The sequence below is a fragment of the Archocentrus centrarchus genome, unplaced genomic scaffold, assembly GCF_007364275.1.
Source record: "Archocentrus centrarchus isolate MPI-CPG fArcCen1 unplaced genomic scaffold, fArcCen1 scaffold_24_ctg1, whole genome shotgun sequence".
Lineage (NCBI taxonomy): Eukaryota > Metazoa > Chordata > Actinopteri > Cichliformes > Cichlidae > Archocentrus > Archocentrus centrarchus.
Window position 1 is genome coordinate 635370 of NW_022060254.1, and position 17405 is coordinate 652774.

At 42.8% G+C, this 17405-nt stretch overlaps 1 protein-coding gene across 1 annotated transcript; it reads left to right on the forward strand.

Moving 5' to 3' along the window:
• Positions 1 to 956: 956 nt before the first annotated feature.
• Positions 957 to 14573, forward strand: cd99l2 (CD99 molecule-like 2). The gene is made up of 10 exons (XM_030723247.1): positions 957 to 1163; positions 2865 to 2912; positions 3450 to 3506; positions 3679 to 3792; positions 6731 to 6811; positions 7964 to 8038; positions 8135 to 8182; positions 8276 to 8395; positions 10354 to 10419; positions 11266 to 14573. Exons 1-10 carry the CDS (start codon positions 1103 to 1105, stop codon positions 11325 to 11327), a joined length of 732 nt encoding a protein of 243 aa, XP_030579107.1. The 5' UTR covers positions 957 to 1102; the 3' UTR covers positions 11328 to 14573.
• Positions 14574 to 17405: the final 2832 nt, after the last annotated feature.

Here is a 17405-nt window from a genome sequence, read left to right on the forward strand (position 1 = left end):
GTGGTGACCCCTAAAGGAAGCAGTCAAAGTATGAAAATGTATCACCACCATTAAATTGTGATAAGAAATGTATTTTACAAGTACTAATCATGACTCCAGAGTGCTGTTTGGTCTCTTTCTGTTTTCCCAGTCGTGTCCCCAGGTTTGTCTGGTCTCTTTATGGTGTGGAATTACCCCTTTTAGTGCTGTTTAGTTAAGCTTTACTTTGCTTCCTGTTGTTAGTTAGAGTCTGGTCACCTGTGTCTTGTTTTCCACAGCTGTGTGCTCTCTGCCCGGATTACCTTGTGTATTTAAGTCCTCTGTCTTCTCTAGTCCCCCCCACCCCCCGCATTCATGCACACACACACACACACACACACACACTGTGTGTGTGTGTGTGATTCCTTGTGTGTGATTCCTTGCACCATGTTTTTCCATGTTGTCTCCAAGTCTTAGTATTCCCGACTTCAGCCCAGTTTGCATTTTTTATTTCTCACCCTGTGCGTATCAGCCAATAAAGCTTTGTTTAAGTTTACTCTGTTCTCCAAGTCCTGCCTTTGGGTCCTTCTTTGCCTGCCACACAGCCTTGCTGTGACAGGAGTATTCCATAAATGGGAGCTTCAGAGAACATCCAGGCAATTTTCTCTGGAGGTTAGTTTTGTAGAACCTTCATGGGACTTCCAGGGATGTTCCCTAAAGGTTACATTTTGGGGAATGTGCTAGGAACCATGAATCATGAAATAGACCTTGGTGGATGTAAGCCAAATTTTAATGGATTGTCAACGTGACCTCACTTGATACCCCTACAAAGTTTTATCACAGTTCATTCAAAGCTTTTTAGCAATCGCGCTTACAGACAATTATACGCACACACTCAAACGCTACCAAAAACATGAGCTTCTTGGCAGAGGTAACTATGCAGCATGGATATAATGACAAGCGGGCTTTGTTTTGAAAGGAACCGGAAGTGGTGCCGTGTGGGTGTGTCGTAGCTTGCCGTAGTGAACGCCTTGAATGCGGCTTTCGGCGAGGGGTGGGAGACCGGCGCTTTCTGACACGCTGAACGGCACGTTAATTCCCCGTTGCCTGCTCACTTTGTACCGGCTTTTGTGGACCTGAAGCCATGGCTCTCCGCTCTCTGCGCGCTCTCTGCCTGCTGCTGCCGCTGTTGCTGCCGCTGCAAGGTAAGGCTTTGTCCCGCACACCTCTGCACATCGGTCGGCCTTTGTGCTGCACTTTGGTTTGAAGCTGAATAACGGTCCATCGGCCTGGAAACAAGCAGTACAGAGAGCCGCAGCAGATACATCTCGCTGGCTATAATCAGCTTCTCAGCGAACTTTCACCAATTATAGAGTTTATTAAAGCAGCTGGATTTAGTTATTATGATCCGAGTAGCTCTGAGTGCAAATACGTCGGTGTAACAGCTAGCTAGATGTTAAGCCGCTGACAATCAAAGTGGAAACACCCAGCCCGTGCGTCTGGGTTACATGTGCCCTGCTGGAAATGGTGTCAGGCTCAGTGATGGCGGATGATGTGGAAAGCTATTCAGGTAAAGGTTAATAACTAATGATGTGCCCTTCACATTTGGTTATTTACTGGTTATCCTGCATTACGCATAGAAAATGTGAGCAGAATTCCGCATCCCCGGATCGCAACCCCAAACCTAAATTTCAAATCAGTGCACGTCAGTGTTTGTTTGCGGAGCTCGTCGGAAAACCGCAGAAAAACCGAGGAAGTGCATTTAATATGCATTCGGTGCATTAAGCTGAACGAGGTCAGTAATGGCCTCTGGACCAATGCCCACATCGCAAGTTAGCTTCTCTGGTGGTAAGCGTAGGAATGCTGATGTTTTGCGGGATTGTTGGAGCTCCCCATCTGCATACTGAACAATCAGCAGCTCCCACTTCCATCAGGAGTTAATCCCTGTGGGAAACTCTGGTTGTATAGTTTACAAGGACTGAATCCTGCAAACATGGTACTGTTTATATATCATGTTTATGCATGTTTATGATCATGTTAAACATAAATAATGGAGAATACTCCATCCAGACATTCATCCAGCTTGGAAGCTGAACTGAGTCATGTTGGGAGATGCATTTTCTGTGGCATGTAAAGGTCACCAACTTTCTGCAGAGTCAATCGCTACAGACCTCCAAACTTCATGTGGCCTTCAGATTAGTTCAAGAACAGTGTGTAGAGAGCTTCATGGAATGGGTTTCTGATAGGAAAATATTAACCAAAAGTGTGGATACAGAAGGCAGTTTAAAATCCGTAACATAAAACATAAACCGAAACTGTCTAAGTAAAGCTCACGGGCTAGTTCAGTGTCACAGTATTTATGCTGAGGGTCACGCATCATGATAATCTGCATGGCAATAAAAAGAGGAAGTATCACCATCATAGTCTGCTGAACAGAAAAAGAATATTTTTACTACATATTTGAAGTGCACTTGTGATATGCTTCTAATTCACACTTCACAAGCCAGCAGTCTGAGAGCAAAGTACTCTATTGGGGTGATATGGTACTATAAGGTCTTTAAGATAAGATGGGGCCTGATTATTCAAGACCTTGTATGTGAGGAGAAGGATTTTAAATTCTATTCTAGATTTAACAGGGAGCCAATGAAGAGAAGCCAATATGGGAGAAATCTGCTCTCTCTTTCTAGTCCCTGTCAGTACTCTAGCTGCAGCATTTTGGATCAGCTGACGGCTTTTCAGGGAGCTTTTAGGACAGCCTGATAATAATGAATTACAATAGTCTGGCCTTTTGTGTGGCACAGTAACAGCAGCAGGAGCTTGGGATGAAAGAGATGAGTTTTATTAGAGCTTTAGGACACTGATGTGTTTTTCCTCTGACCCTCTCATCTGTCCTCTCTGCCCTTCAGTTCTGTCAGAGGACTTAAACCTGTTGGATGCTGTGGATAATAAACCAAGTAAGTACAGTGAAACACCACTTGCCTGCTTTTCTTTTTTTGTGTTTGTGTTTCTTTTTTTTTAAATGACATATATCAAAATTTTAGACTGCCCATCAGCATTAGTAATTGTCTTACACAAACATACTCATTTAATTTGATGGGATCTGATCATTAGTAGATAGCAGTCGTTTTCATTCAGCTGCTCTAAGCATTGACCACTCCAGTATGGAATTATGCTGATTTTATGCCGGATGCTGTTCACGGCCCAATCCTCCCAGTAAATCTAGGGTTGGGATTAGAATAAGGATTACACTGGCATTTATGCCTCCCGCTTCCTGCCTTTGTCGAATTCAAAACTTTGCATAATCCTAGCTTTACAGACTCAACTCAGTCTCTGTCTCCCCCTCTGAATTGTCTAGTTTGAAAGCACTGTGATTAGCTTTAGCAAGAAACCAATAAAACAGAGGCGATTATTCTCTATTCTCTTATGAAAGATACCAGCAAAAATAATGACCATTATATTATTATTGTGTTATTCTCTGACTTGTATAACAGCGAAACCTGCACCTACAAAAAAGCAAGAAGGACCAGCAGGAGGAGCAGGAGGTGGAGGTGAGAATTTCACAACAACTTTGAGTGGATGGGGTCATTTTAGGTCTGAGTAGTAGAGTGGAGTAATTTTTAAACGTGGGGAAAGAGAGCATGGGAATTACATATAGTTAGGGTGTGGGAATTGACTCGAGGACTCAACAACTGACTGTAACATTGTTATTTTCCTTTGAAGACTTTAAACTGGAGGATTTTTTTGATGCTACCACCACCACCAAAGTCCCACCCAAGGTTTTGCCTAAGGTCCCCACGAGCACCAAGGCCCCAGCTAAGCCCAAACCCAAGCCAGGTAAAGAATGCAACCTTTTCTAGGTTTATGGCCATCTCCTCTCATGAGGCCCATGGGTCAGCTGCAGAAAGAATCACATTTGCTTGCTGTTTCTAGGTGAATGTGATAGAAAAGAGATGTACAGTGCTGTACCAAAAACCCCCTTGCAATTTTGGCCACTCATAGTTTATATGAAAGATGCCCAGTTGTCTGGAAACATCACCTACTACCTGCTAAATGCTGGTTAAAATGGTAAAAGTGCAATGCAAACTGGAAATAGAAATGCCTTCAAAGTAAAAGCTGTGCCTTTTGAAAGTTGTGGGTTTCACTGGTAAAGCGCAGCTTTTCTTTCAAAGGCCAAGTGTCTCAGTTTTTCAAGTGCAAGACTGTTTGCAGACAAGTCAGTGGATTGCACTGGATCCTTTTGCTGTCTGGGACTGATTGCAAGAAGTTGCAGCAACCAACAGATGGTGACCACTTTTGGTTGCAAGGTAATTGCACAGATTGCCTGGTGGGAGGCAACCTGTTTTGGTTCCAACTTAAACTGATTGCAATCACGCTCACACAGATTGATGAAGGTTTACAATTAATTTGCTATCGAACACTTTTCTACTCTATCTGAGCACTCAAAGCACTTTAACAACACGTTGGCATTCACCCATTCACACAAGCACTTCTTTCTACAGCTAAGTGCTTACTATCTAACATTCACACACATTCATACTGTTGCTCTGGAGAGCAACTCAGGGTTCAGTATCTTGCCCAAGGATACTTTGGCATGCAGAGTGAAGCGGCCAGGAATCGAACCACCAACCTTCCAATTAGTAGATGACCTGCTCTAGCTCCTGAGCCACAGCCACCCCGTTTATAAATGCAGACAGAGTGCCAACATGCTGTAATCAGAGTCAGTCTGCACCGATGAGCGCAACTTGTGTTCCATAAAATAATGAAACACAAACCTGAGTTACTAAGGTTTTTGGCAGGCAGGTTACTGTAAATTGCACCCAATTTAACACCAAAAAGCGTGTCTTATTTTTGGCCACTATTTGTGTGACAGTTGCCACTGTGAGGATGTATTTATTTGGGATGAGAGAGGGAGATACTATCAGAGCAAGTGTGTAATTGGCAGAGCCGGATGGCTCAAAGCTGTCAGTGCAGTGCCAAAACTGGCTTCGTCCTGTTGCTCTTTTCTCAGACCTCACTCATCATAAAGCAACTCTGGATAAATTATGCATTCCAGAAGAGTTAATTTTTATATCATAAACATATTAATTCTTCTTCATCCTCCTCTTATTTCTCTTAACTGCTATACTTTTTTCAGAGAGAAAGGTGTAAAAACTGTGCATACGATGCTTTAATTTGTTAGTATGTTACTTGATCCTCATTTTTTGATTTGCATATTTGCGCCGCTCCTTGCAGAACACTGTGATTAATGAAATGTAACTAGTTGTTTGTTTATAAATTATTAAAAGGAGGCTGATGCCTCCTGCAATTGTGACAACACCATGCTTCCATGGCTCGGACCCTCAGCAAGCACACGTCCAGAGTTAGCCACGGTCACCTCCATCCACGATGAAGATCCCTGGCCCTGGCTTGGAGCCAAGCCCAAAGTGCGGCTCTGTTCCATGCCAGCTCCTTTCAAACCCTGGATTGTTGTCCAGGGGGGAGAGGAGACAAGGAAGAAAATCCCGTTGCACTCCACCATCAGAATCCATTTCCCCTACCTCCCAACCCACAGCCAGTCCTATATTGGAGCCGACCTCCTATAGAGCCAGTCGAGGTCCTGGGATGGTGCTGCGTCCAACAGCCAGTGAAAGTCCCTGGTACACCACCTCAGGGCCGGCCAGCAACAAGCTCAGCCATAACCTGCTGTTTCTCAGGAGCCACTGTCCAAGACATAGAGGGGAAAAGCTAAAGAAATTCTTGCAGGGCTGCTGGACATTACAAAAGTCACTGTGCAGGCAGGAGCGAACAACATCCGCAAAGAGCAATCAGCCAAAAAAAGACTTTGAGCTGTTATTCTGCTCGCTAAAGAGACGTGCAGCACATTTTCATCCATCCACACCTGTGGCTGTGGTGTTGGTATTTCAGCAGGTTACTGTCACTGCACACCTGGCTCTCATCAGCCTGTGCTGCCCACAACGTTTCCTTCATCAGTAAATTCAGTCTGTCGATGGTATACATCCACACCAACTTAGAGCAAACATCTTTCCTCAAATATCTCCTATGGTATTATCCACTCAGGTACTCCCATCGCAGCACTTGAAATCAGTTCAGCGCGGTCCGCTCAGTCTGAAGGTCCCGCTACTGCTGACATCATCTTGGTCCTAATGCCAGCCCCAGTCGATCCCCACATATTCCAGCTGCCTCTCATGGAGATAGGACACTCTAAACATTATGAATTACCATATTTGGAATCAGCTTATAACATCTTTCATTTCTGAGAAAAAAATGTGAAAATCATTGTTTACAAACAATGACTGTCTTCTATTACTGTGGCAGTAATAAATGCATGAATGAGCTTTTCAGCATCACTCTGAGACAGGGTGTTTCTAATTTTAGAGATGTTGTACAATTGCAGAAAACAGTCCTATGTATGTTTTATCTGAATTTAGAAGCATGAAATCAGAAGTCATCCAGGCCTTCATGTTTTTGATACGTTCCTGCAGTTTACACTCTGACTTCTCGACAAACCTGTTCTCTGCTGTTGATGCACCATGATGATCTATAAACAGTATGGCTGCACACGCACAATCCAATGCAATAAACTGGCGAAGGACACGTTTGAACAGGAACCGAAACATTAAGGAATATCTATAGACAAACCGATTTAATTAAAGTCTAATTTAGTTTTTCTGGTTGTTTTTTATTCTTTCTGTTGACAGTATTGTTTATTTTATCTCCTGATTTTGCCTTTCTTTTGCAATAACACTGATGATCGACCTTTTGACCCCTACAGCTGGTGATGACTTTAACCTGGCTGATGCCTTGGACCCCGACAATGACATTCGTGACAAGGATAAGAACATGGGTCAGGGAGGTGGGTGGAAGTGTCCTGCGGCACTCCGACACGATCAGAATAATCACTAAATCATTGAGTCTAATCATTTAATAACATGTTTCATAGTAAAACCACTATGTGTAGAATCTGGGGGAAAATATCACATAAGGGCTTTACAGTCATTTATTAGAGATGTCCTGTTTGTCTGGGGCTGGTCAGTCTTGTTTTAGCCCATGCTGCTACAAATTCTATTCACACACTGGTGCCAAATACCTCTTTTCCACCGATGAGGTGTCAGACTGGTGCCTGATCGAGAACCAGTTCCATTCATTTTCACTGAGGAAAAGACTAAAATTGCTGGTCTCAAAGTTGGAGCCATTGTGGTCAACGGCTGTGTGTGTATGTGGGGGGCTACTGCATGAAATTCACTGATGTCTGCAGATTCTGTTTACCCCCAGAGGTCACCCCAACCTCTGCTACATAACACCAAGTAACACTCCTGACAAAATGTGGTCTGAGTCTCAAAATGCACCAAGAGAGAACTGGCTCAACTCTGGCCCCCGGCACCACGTCAGTCTGAAAGGAGTATTTAGCTACTCGCTCATCTGCTCTGACTTCTTTTTCTTTCTGCCATCTCATTACCTTTTACTACATGTCTGTGTCTCCACTGAAGCTCCCCAGCCCAGCTCCATGCACTGATTTAATATGAATGTGATTCTGTTTAGCAGCTGTGACATTTCTGGAAAAGCTTTCAGAGCCATCGCACATCATTAAAAACTGTTTGATGATCTCATCACACTCTGTGTGAAGCGCCACATAAGAACTGAATTGACTGACTTTTTCCCTAAAGAAAGTGCTCATTGTTTTCCCTCTGTTACTCATCTGCTCAACCCCCCCCCACCCCTTCCCCACCGACAGAGCATCGCTGTCCTCTGCTTCACATGGTATTTGTGCGAGTGTTTTTGAGAATAATATGAATGCATTTTATAATTTCTTTCTTATAAAAATGGACTCCATCCTCACTTTTTATAGCACATTATCTACATTACATTTTTCATTTAACATTTTAGCTGTTTCTATGTTTATTTCATAGTATTATGGTAGTAAGTATCTTGTTTCTGTAGGCTGGGGTGACATCAGCTTACATCTGGCTGCATCTTCAGTGTGCTGATTATGTGTGTTTCCTCCCAGGTGGATTTTCTGACGATGATCTAATTGATGTGAGTAAAGATGACACCTACAAACCTGACAAAGGCAAAGGCAAAGGTAAATGTGGAGATACAGCGAGTCCATGGTTAATATTTAATGCATCATTGCAGCAAAGGCCTGATGTGAACACTCTTTTTTTTTTTTTGGCCACAGGAGGGAGTGGTCACAGTGATCAGATCAACCAGTATGATGACAACACTGGTGAGTTTTCATTATCTGCTGTTTTCTTATGAATGGATGTCTGTATGGCTGTCTGAGCATCATGTGGATTTGTGTGTGTGTGTGTGTTTCCAGAGACTACAGCGGAGGTGGGCACCATCGCAGGGATTGCCAGCGCAGTTGCCATGGCGCTGGTGGGTGCAATCAGCAGCTACATCTCCTACCAGAAGAAGAAGCTGTGCTTCGGTATACAGCGTAAGGTCTTTACACCACACACGTGTTTTAGAGGGACAGTCCTTCAGTCAGTTCAATTCAGCTTTATTTATACAGCACCAAGTCACAACAGAAGTCACCTCAAGGTGCTTTATATTGTAAGGTAATGACCCTACAGTAATTAGAGAGAAAACCCAACAATCAAAACGACCCCCTATGAGCAGCACTTGGTGACAGTGAGAAGGAAAAACTCCCTTTAAACAGGAAGAAACCTCCAGCAGAACCAGGCTCAGGGAGGGGCAGCCGTCTGCTGTGTTGGTGCTGAGGGGAGAGAAAAGACATGCTGTGGAAGAGAGCCAGAGGTTTATAATAATTAATGACTAAATGCAGAGTGGAGTATAAATAGAGTGAAAAGAGGTGAATGAAAAGAAACACAGCCTAGCCTGGGTCACCTGATCCAGCCCTAACTATAAGTTTGATCAAAAAGGAAAGTTTTAAGCTTCATCTTAAAAATAGAGAGGGTGTCTGCATCCTGAATCCATACTGCTCATAGTGCTTGCTCATAGGAGGCCGTCTGATTGCTCTGCATTAGGGTCTTTACAATATAAAGCACCTTGAGGTGAGTCTTGTTGTGATTGGGTGCTATATAAATAAAATAAAATAGAATTCAACTGAAAATGGCACTGGGGCAGCATGATAGCGCGGTGTTTAGAGATCCTTGTTCAAATCCACCTTGGCGATGGCCTCTCTGTGGAGTTTGCATGTTTCTCCGGGTACTCCGGTTTCCTCCCACAGTCCAAAAACATGCACTTAGTGGGGTTAGGTTAATTGGTGATTCTAAATAACCCATAAGTGTGAATGATTGTTGGTCTCTCTGTGTAGGCTGGAAGGGTGTACAGGGTGTATCCTGCCTCTCGCCCTATGACAGCTGCCATAGGCTGAAATATGTAGGTTTGGTGAAGACAGATATGGATGAGGTGGTGATATTTTTCCATCCATCCATTTTCTTCCACTTATCGGGGCCGTGTCACAGCAGCCTATGCAGAGAAACCCAGACCTCCCTCTCTCCAGCCACCTCCTCCAGCTTATCTGGGGGGACACCGAGGCATTCCCAGACCAGCCGAGAGATATAATCTCTCCAGTGTGTCCTGGGTCTCACCTTAACTCTGAGGGAGAGGCCAGCCACCCTTTGGAGGAAGCTCATTTCCACCGCTTGTATCCATGATCTCGTTCTTTTGGTCATTACCCAAAGCTCCTGACCACAGGTGAGGGTGGGGACATAGATTGACCAGTAAATCAACAGCTTTGCTCTTATGCTGAGCTCTTTTCACCACAATGGACCAGTGCAGCGTCACTGCGGCCACGATCTCCATCTGTCTGTCTATCTCCCGCTCCCTTCACCTGTGAATAAGCCGCAGAGATACTTCACCTCCTCCACTTGGGGCAGCAACTCATTCCTTACCTCAAGTGGGCACTCCACTAAGACAGCTGGGTCAGAACATGAAGATATATCTTTGAGATGGTTTTGAATAATTTTTTTTCTCTAATGGTTAAAATTTTATTTGTAAAGAAATTCATGAAGTCACTACTAGTTAAAGTGAAAGGAATACTCGGCTCTACAGAGCTCTGTCTCTGTCAGCCTGGCTACAGGAGCCACAGTATCCAGAGTCGCACGCAGTGCGGCTGTAAAAGTATTAACAGGATAATTGACCTCTGTGGGAGCAGAGGTGGTTGTCTGGTGTTTGCTAAAGACAAACTGTGGTTTGCACAGAAGTCCAATAACAGAACACCACTCTGATTCAGATCAGGCTGTTATGACGTTGCTTTATTCATTTCTGCAGTGTGAAATACTAATTTAAGATAAAGTTCAGGTTCCTGCTGTTCCTCCCATACAAGAATCAGCTGGTGCATCAGGTTACTTTGCTCCAGTGTCCAGGAGATGGCAGATGGCCTGCTGTTTGTAGCTGGTGCTCAGTAACGGTTTTGTTGTGTTTTGGCAGAGAGCCTGAACACTGACATGGTGAAAGCCGAGAACCCTGAAGCGGTCGTGGCTACAGAACCACAAGGTACACAAGGTTGCACTCTACTCCCATTTACTCAACATGCTTTCACAATCTCAACCAGTCTGTTTGTTTTTTTTTTTGTAAATCAGATATTTTCTTCCTTCCTAAGCTCTCTATTTTATATATTCTAAAATATATAAATAACAATGATTTTCATTGCTGATAAATCAGATCAGATCAGTCAGTAAAAAAGGTCAAAAAGTGTCCACAACCTCACAGAGCCTTCACTACCTCAAATATGTAGTTCAGTGTGCAGTATTTATATTTGTGACAGAGAAAAGCATCAGATAAGGTAACTGATACTGTAATGATGAGACAGTCTAACAGCTGCTGCTTAACGCCACAATGTAACAGCAACAAGCTCAAAGCAGCCTTGATGTCAGTGTGATGTCATCAGTGTGTCCAGTTCGACACACAATCATGCAAAGTGTGACAGCTGCAGAAAATGAATGCATCATTTTTGAGGCATTGAACTGCTGCATGCTTCCACATGTCGGCTCTGCTTCGATCAGTGAATATCCTCCCTGTACGACATCCACAATGACATCACATGGTCCAGAGGCTTAGCTACATCTGTGCTCAGTCATAGTGTAAAGGCATCGTCACAAATACAGCATCACCATACGTCTTATTTATTCATTAGATGCTTTCATAAAAGCTAAATAGTGTTATAGATGAACTGTCTGGATGAAATCTGCGTTGTTTATAGGTTAACCCATTAATGTTGGTAACATTGTGTCATGATAATGTAATGAAAATGTTCTTTATCAGTTTATCATGAATTTAAGTCGTTGGTTTGATGGTTTTTAGACCCTCGTGGGTAACACAAATGTGCTTGTGTGTCTCCAGTCCAGCAGACTCTCCTGGAGCCGCCCAGTGCAGAGCCTCGTACTGAAGAGAATGCTGTGTAACACACACTCACACAGAGACCACACACACACCCCCACCCTCCCCAATACACCCCCCACCCCACCCCAATACACCCACACACACACACACACACACACAGAGCCATGCTGCACAGACACAGGTTGCTACAGGCCGTCTCTGGTAGGATGTTACCGTAGATGTTGGGTTCCTCTGTGCTGCAGAACCTGGGATTTTTAGTCCTGTTTGTTAAATGTGAGAATTTTTTTTTTTTTTAATTCTCTGTTATGCACAAGCAGTTTATGGATTTTTGACCAGTGCCAAGTATAGTTTACCATGTGGACGCCACTAACAGCGCTAGTTTTGAGTTATTTATCTGTCAGCGTGCGCGCTGATTTATTGACTGTGAGTTGAAGCTGCAAATGTTTTGCTGAGCTTCAGGTTGAACAATCCCAGAAAAATATTCGCATAATTTTGTGCCGGGAACACACCCGGGGCATCTGAACGGGTTTCATGCAGATTATTTTATGTGATTGATTACAGTTTGGTGCACTGCTGAGTCAGTAACCTGCTCCACTACAAAGTTAAAGTGCTGTGAGACCCACTCAGTGTTTCTTATGTTGTTATGTTTTTTAATTCCGTTTGTATTGTGAGTTGTAATCAGGGATAGTTAAATAGTTTCCCCTTTTGATGCCTAACCAATAATCTGTAATAAATCAAAGCTGTTGTTTTTGTTGATGCGCAGATCTAAACTGGAGCGCTTGTGTGGAGACCTGTCTTTGCTTTCAGTCATCCTCACAGCATATTTTATATACAGCTTGTTGCACTGTTACTACGTCATGTAGCAATGAGCTTTTTTTTTGGTTGCTTGCCGTTTGTATTAACACATGTTTGAACCCAACCACGGGTTTGGCTTTAATGCTTGTTAATGAAGTACATTAGTGAGTGAGGAATGCACTCATTGAACTGGAATTACTGCAGGTAACGACTTTTTACACTCTGTGACAGAGACATCGTTAGCTGCATCTGCACCCTCCTCATTTAATGTACAAAGTTGTCTTAGTCAGATTAGCATTTTTTTTTTTTTTTTTTCTACAGTGAGGACAAATGAGCATCCAAACATTTATGTCTTCAAACCTGTTTATAGTGTAAATAGCCGTATATCAAAACTAGTTTCTGGTTTAGTTTCAACCAGCCGTTAATGGAGCAGACGAGTCATTCTGGAGTAGTTGGTGAAGCAGCCAGCGCTTCTTACAAAGGACCAACTTCAGGTTCAGTGGTAGGTTCAGGCCTGTGAGGGCACTTTCAGATGGGAAGCAGTCTCCACTCTGTCCCCGCTCCAGATCGGGAGCAGCTGCTGAGTTTAATGTTCCCGCAGTGATGCCACTTCAAAACGAAGTTTGTCATATTTTGATGGGTAATTAAAAATAAAGCCCACCTTCTGATCCCGTTCAAATATCGAGTTAGAAGTTGATTATTTTTTTATCTGGCAGCCAGATGGATGTGCTTGTGTGACATCTCTGCAGCGTGTTTCCATTTAACTCAGATAAATTCAGTTTTATTTAAATAGCACCAAAACAAAACCCTACTGTATATTGTATATTTTATTAATATCCAATATATTGTGGGGTCTTTATATAAAAAAGTAAAAAAAAAGGACTTTTTACTCTATTAAAAAGGAAATTTCAGTTGCTGAATAGGAGTGGGGATTGCTTCCCATATGTAGTTGTATTGTGCCAAATGTGAAGATAAGCGCTCACTGCATTGGACACAACTGATCCTGAGTCAGTCTAAGACCTGCTCCCTGTATCTGCTGCTCCATCCGTCTGCTTCCAAAGGAAAGCTCAGCAAACAGTGACTGAGGGAGGCGGATGATGCTGCACATGCTAATAGCAGCAGCTAATATCACTGGTTGTGTGATTTGTTTTATTAGCAGTAGCGTTTGTGCGAGTGCGTGTTTAGCAAAAAAGCTCTGAAGTAGCCCTTTTTCCTGTGGCGCCATTTTTGTCTCTATTTTGTATGTTTGTGAACATTGTTTGAAGGAACAAAAAACTGAACTCATTAAAAAAACTGAAGCAGATATTTAATCACTGAAGGCACAAAATAAAGATTATTCATCTTTTTTTAAACAGATGTCCCACGAGGCTAATAAACAAATACTTTTCTTGCCTCAAACATTGTCGGGCTGGTTAGCCGTATGTTTGCTAGCTGGTTTATGGTTCGCTGCTTGTGTCTTCGTTTAGCTCGAGTTCCTGCTTTTTCAGATTTTTCCGGTGAAACCTTTAGTGGACATGTAGCCTGCATGCATGATAGCCTAATAAAACATATTACAACTATTTTTCTGAATAGTTACTGAGTGTAGCTTATTACAGTATCAAAAAACTCAAGATTATATCATTTGTGAAACCAATAAATGTTTGCTCATCTGTCTAATTACTCTATTATAAATGACATTTCTGTTTCTGTTAGATATCAGAAAGGCCTGAGGCCCATATTAAAATGGGTGGGGCAGGAAAATGATGTATTGTAGTGATGAGTCTGAATTTTTTGATACTGCCACAGAACATTCTGCTTAATCAGCATTTTAAAGGTGCTTACGCTGTGTAGATGTTAGCGGCCGGAGTTAGCCGAAGGTTTTAGTGCCCTGAGGGAAGCATATATTTGTGCTCCATGTTAGACTCTAGTCTTTTTTGTGTGTGTGTGTTTGTGTGTGTGTGTGTGCGTTAGCTTGCTCTTTTTATACTTTGAACACAGCTTAACTTTTCCTAATAACTCAGCTAACCTTTGAATATAGTTGATGCTTCCTGGTGAGTGAGCTTTTCGTGCACTTCCCAGCAGTTTGTTTTTACAGAATTCCAGAGTCTTGTGTGTTCCTGAACAGGAAAGCTTTTATTAGCGGGCCTGGGCTGTGCCTGAAACCATTCACTGTTTTCTGTGCTGTCCGATATTTAGCCTGTCATTTTATAGCACTGCTGAAAATCTTGAATGATCCACAGAGTGGATTTTTGTTTTTCCACAACGCAGCATAATTCCAGTAAATAAAGTCACGTTCATGTCATGTGTGGAAGAATGCAGAAATAGGAAAATCCACAGAATTATTGTTACAAGAAAGATACAAAGTTAAATGTGTGGCTTTTACTCGCCTTTAATCCATAGACTGTACAGCAAAGATGGCCACAGTCATCATGACATCACCTGTTGGTTGTGGACGACTGCTTTGCTGTCTGGAGCTGCCATCTTGTTTTTTTTTTAATGGTTTAAAAATTTTGGTAAAAAAAAAAAAAAAAAAAGTAGCTAACTGTAACCAAACAGCGCTCACATGCAGCCCATATAGAGCTTATCCAGCTTGAACAGTTATATGATCTGTGACCAAGAACGTCTGTGGAACCTGGATGTAAATATGTTTGTTTTTTTGGTGCAGAACTGAAGTTTTTCCCACTTTAGCTTCAATTTTTTAGCACCACATCGTCACTTTCTTCTCAAGGCACTTTAGCCCATAGAGAGATAATTTTGAGCATTGTGAAAAAAATGGAAATATTGTGTGCACATCAAAAAATGAAATAGAACAAAACAAAAAGACACTAGTACAAAAAAAATAAAGAAATAAGCATACAAGACATGAACATGGCACACAGTAGCAACCAGCACTGTGGACTATATTTAACTGAATAGTGTCTGAAAGAAAAGTCTACACAGAGAAAAATGTGTGAATGGTTTTGGATTATGGCTCTCGGCCTGGCATCTAACATGAACGTTACTGAAGAAATGTGTGTTCTGTGAGCTGTAACAGTGTTACAGTACAGTCATCCAGCTGTGCTAGCGACCTGAAAAAAGAGTGTGTTACATATCAGGCTGCAGCTGAGTCTCGCATGAATACCACACCCCGGTCTTCTCCTCGTTGCCTTCAAAAAGCAGCCTCTTCTACCTGCGGTTCCCTTCTGTTACTCCCTGTAGAGTGCCTAGCAACTGCTGATGCAGTACAGAAAAAAAAACACAACACACACTGCCCGTCAGTGGCACACAGCTGCTTCTCACAGCACAAGTCCACTGTGCATTTGCTCACCTGAAATGGCAGGAAGGGGACAAGAGGTGCAACTGCAAGGTGGCATCCCATCACGGGGCTCTGCTTCAAATCACATCAGCATCAGTTTAAAAGGAGTGGGTGTTGGAAAGAGGCTTTTATTGTGAAATTTTCTGGCATTGAGCTATAGCTGCAGTTTTTGTAGATTTGAGAGTTTCGTGACAATTTTGTCATTGTGTCTGTGAGGTTCTTGGTTAACGTAGGGTGGATGTGAACATGTGTAACAAATGTTGTATGCCTAGATAAATGCACCTCTGAGAGATGAACTGTTAATGCTTTAACCTCATTCAGATTGGAGAGTAATGAACCCGTTAATAGCGGCGGTTAATATCCTTAGTTTTTGGGACATTTTATTCTTACTTTCTTAAAACAATCCAGAGTGATTGTGTTATTGTAGCATCTTTGCTTACAATATAAAGCACCTTGAGGCGACTGTTGTTGTGATTTGGCGCGATGTTAATAAAATTGAAGCTGGGTTTTGATTGTGACCAGTGTGTAGTTGGAGGTGCTGTTCAGCTGACTTAACCTAGTAAGACGTGTGCAAGGATGCTCTCCATGCCCTGTGAGCTGTAATTCAAATGGTGCTTCTCTCTTTGCCTTACACCCTGCAAAGTCCCACAGTGGTGCACTACAATATCATCCAACACATCATAGCTGCACCTGAGCAGGAGCAACAGCCACAGCCTTGGCGGTAGGTGGGGGGGGGGGACAGAGGAGGCGGCTGTTTGATCAGGCTCAGGCTGCTGGGAGCGTAACTTCACTTAAATCAAACACAAAATAACAAACCTTTCAGTTGGCTGAATGTATTTAATATATCTGTGGCCTAATGCAGAAACATTTGGTCTGTAGCAAAAAACATATTCACCAAAGACAAAGTGCTGAAAGAGGCGCTGCCTCTGAATAGTTACTGACTGATCTGTTCACTAGAAAATAATAATGAAGACAAAAGATGGATTCTGTGCTCGAATCTGAATGTAACACAGGCGTCCTCAGCTTCTGATGTGCAGCATTTGAATTAGTTTCATGCTTAGATAGAAGACTTGGAGTGCGTTTGAGAACATGATGACCATGAAGAGATAAAGATGCAGCTGATAGCTTCAAAACGGGCTTGCATCCATGCACAGTGCATTATTATTATTGGCACTGTTCTGCTGTGGGGTTTAGTGCAGATTAGGTGTCACACAGCTGCGGCGGTCACCACTCTGAATGATGCAGCAGACTGCAAACTTAGTCACATTTGGGGCACGGGTGGTTACTGTAATGATAGTAGAGGTAAACAAGCTGGGAGGCAAGGTGCATACTTTTCCAGATGCCTGAAAGGAGCTGGATTATAGATGGGGAATATTTTACAAAGCATGCTTTAAAACATTTGCACTAATTGAACTTTAGAAGCAGCTGAATAGGGCGTGTTGAAGGAAATGTAACCAACTGGTAGGATTACAGGATTTGGGACAGAACCAAGCTCCAAAACGTCACATTTCTCAGTGAACTTTTATTGGTTGGAGGCAGAGTAACAAAACAACGAAGGCCTGCTTTGTAAAATATCTCCCTGGTGCCTGGGATATCTTCCCGAGTGAGCACCTGTGACGGGGCCCCCGCAGCGCGTTGTGTGGCTGCTCACTGTCGCGGAAAGCCGGCAAAATCCCGCAGCCTCACGTTTGAATTCAGGAACCCGTCTGGGTTCTGTTCCAGAGGCCGGCAGACCTAAAGCTGATCTGCTGTGTGAGCACTGGGTTTGTAAGGCTGCCTGCCACATTCACACATGCACAACACACTTTCTCACTCCACTACTCTGACACACACACTTTGATGCATGCTTTTCTCTACATACTGTATACAGTCTTACTTGTGGCTTTCGAGTGTTGAACTGTGTCTTTTGGCAGCTGAATGTTGAACACTCTTTTAAGTGTAATAGTGAACTGCTTCTCATTTATTCTACTAGAACTTTCAAGGCAATATGTTACAGCTATTGTTACTAATATTAACCAATAAAAACCTTTTAAAAAAAAAAACACAAGACTGGCCTGATTTGTTCCTGTTT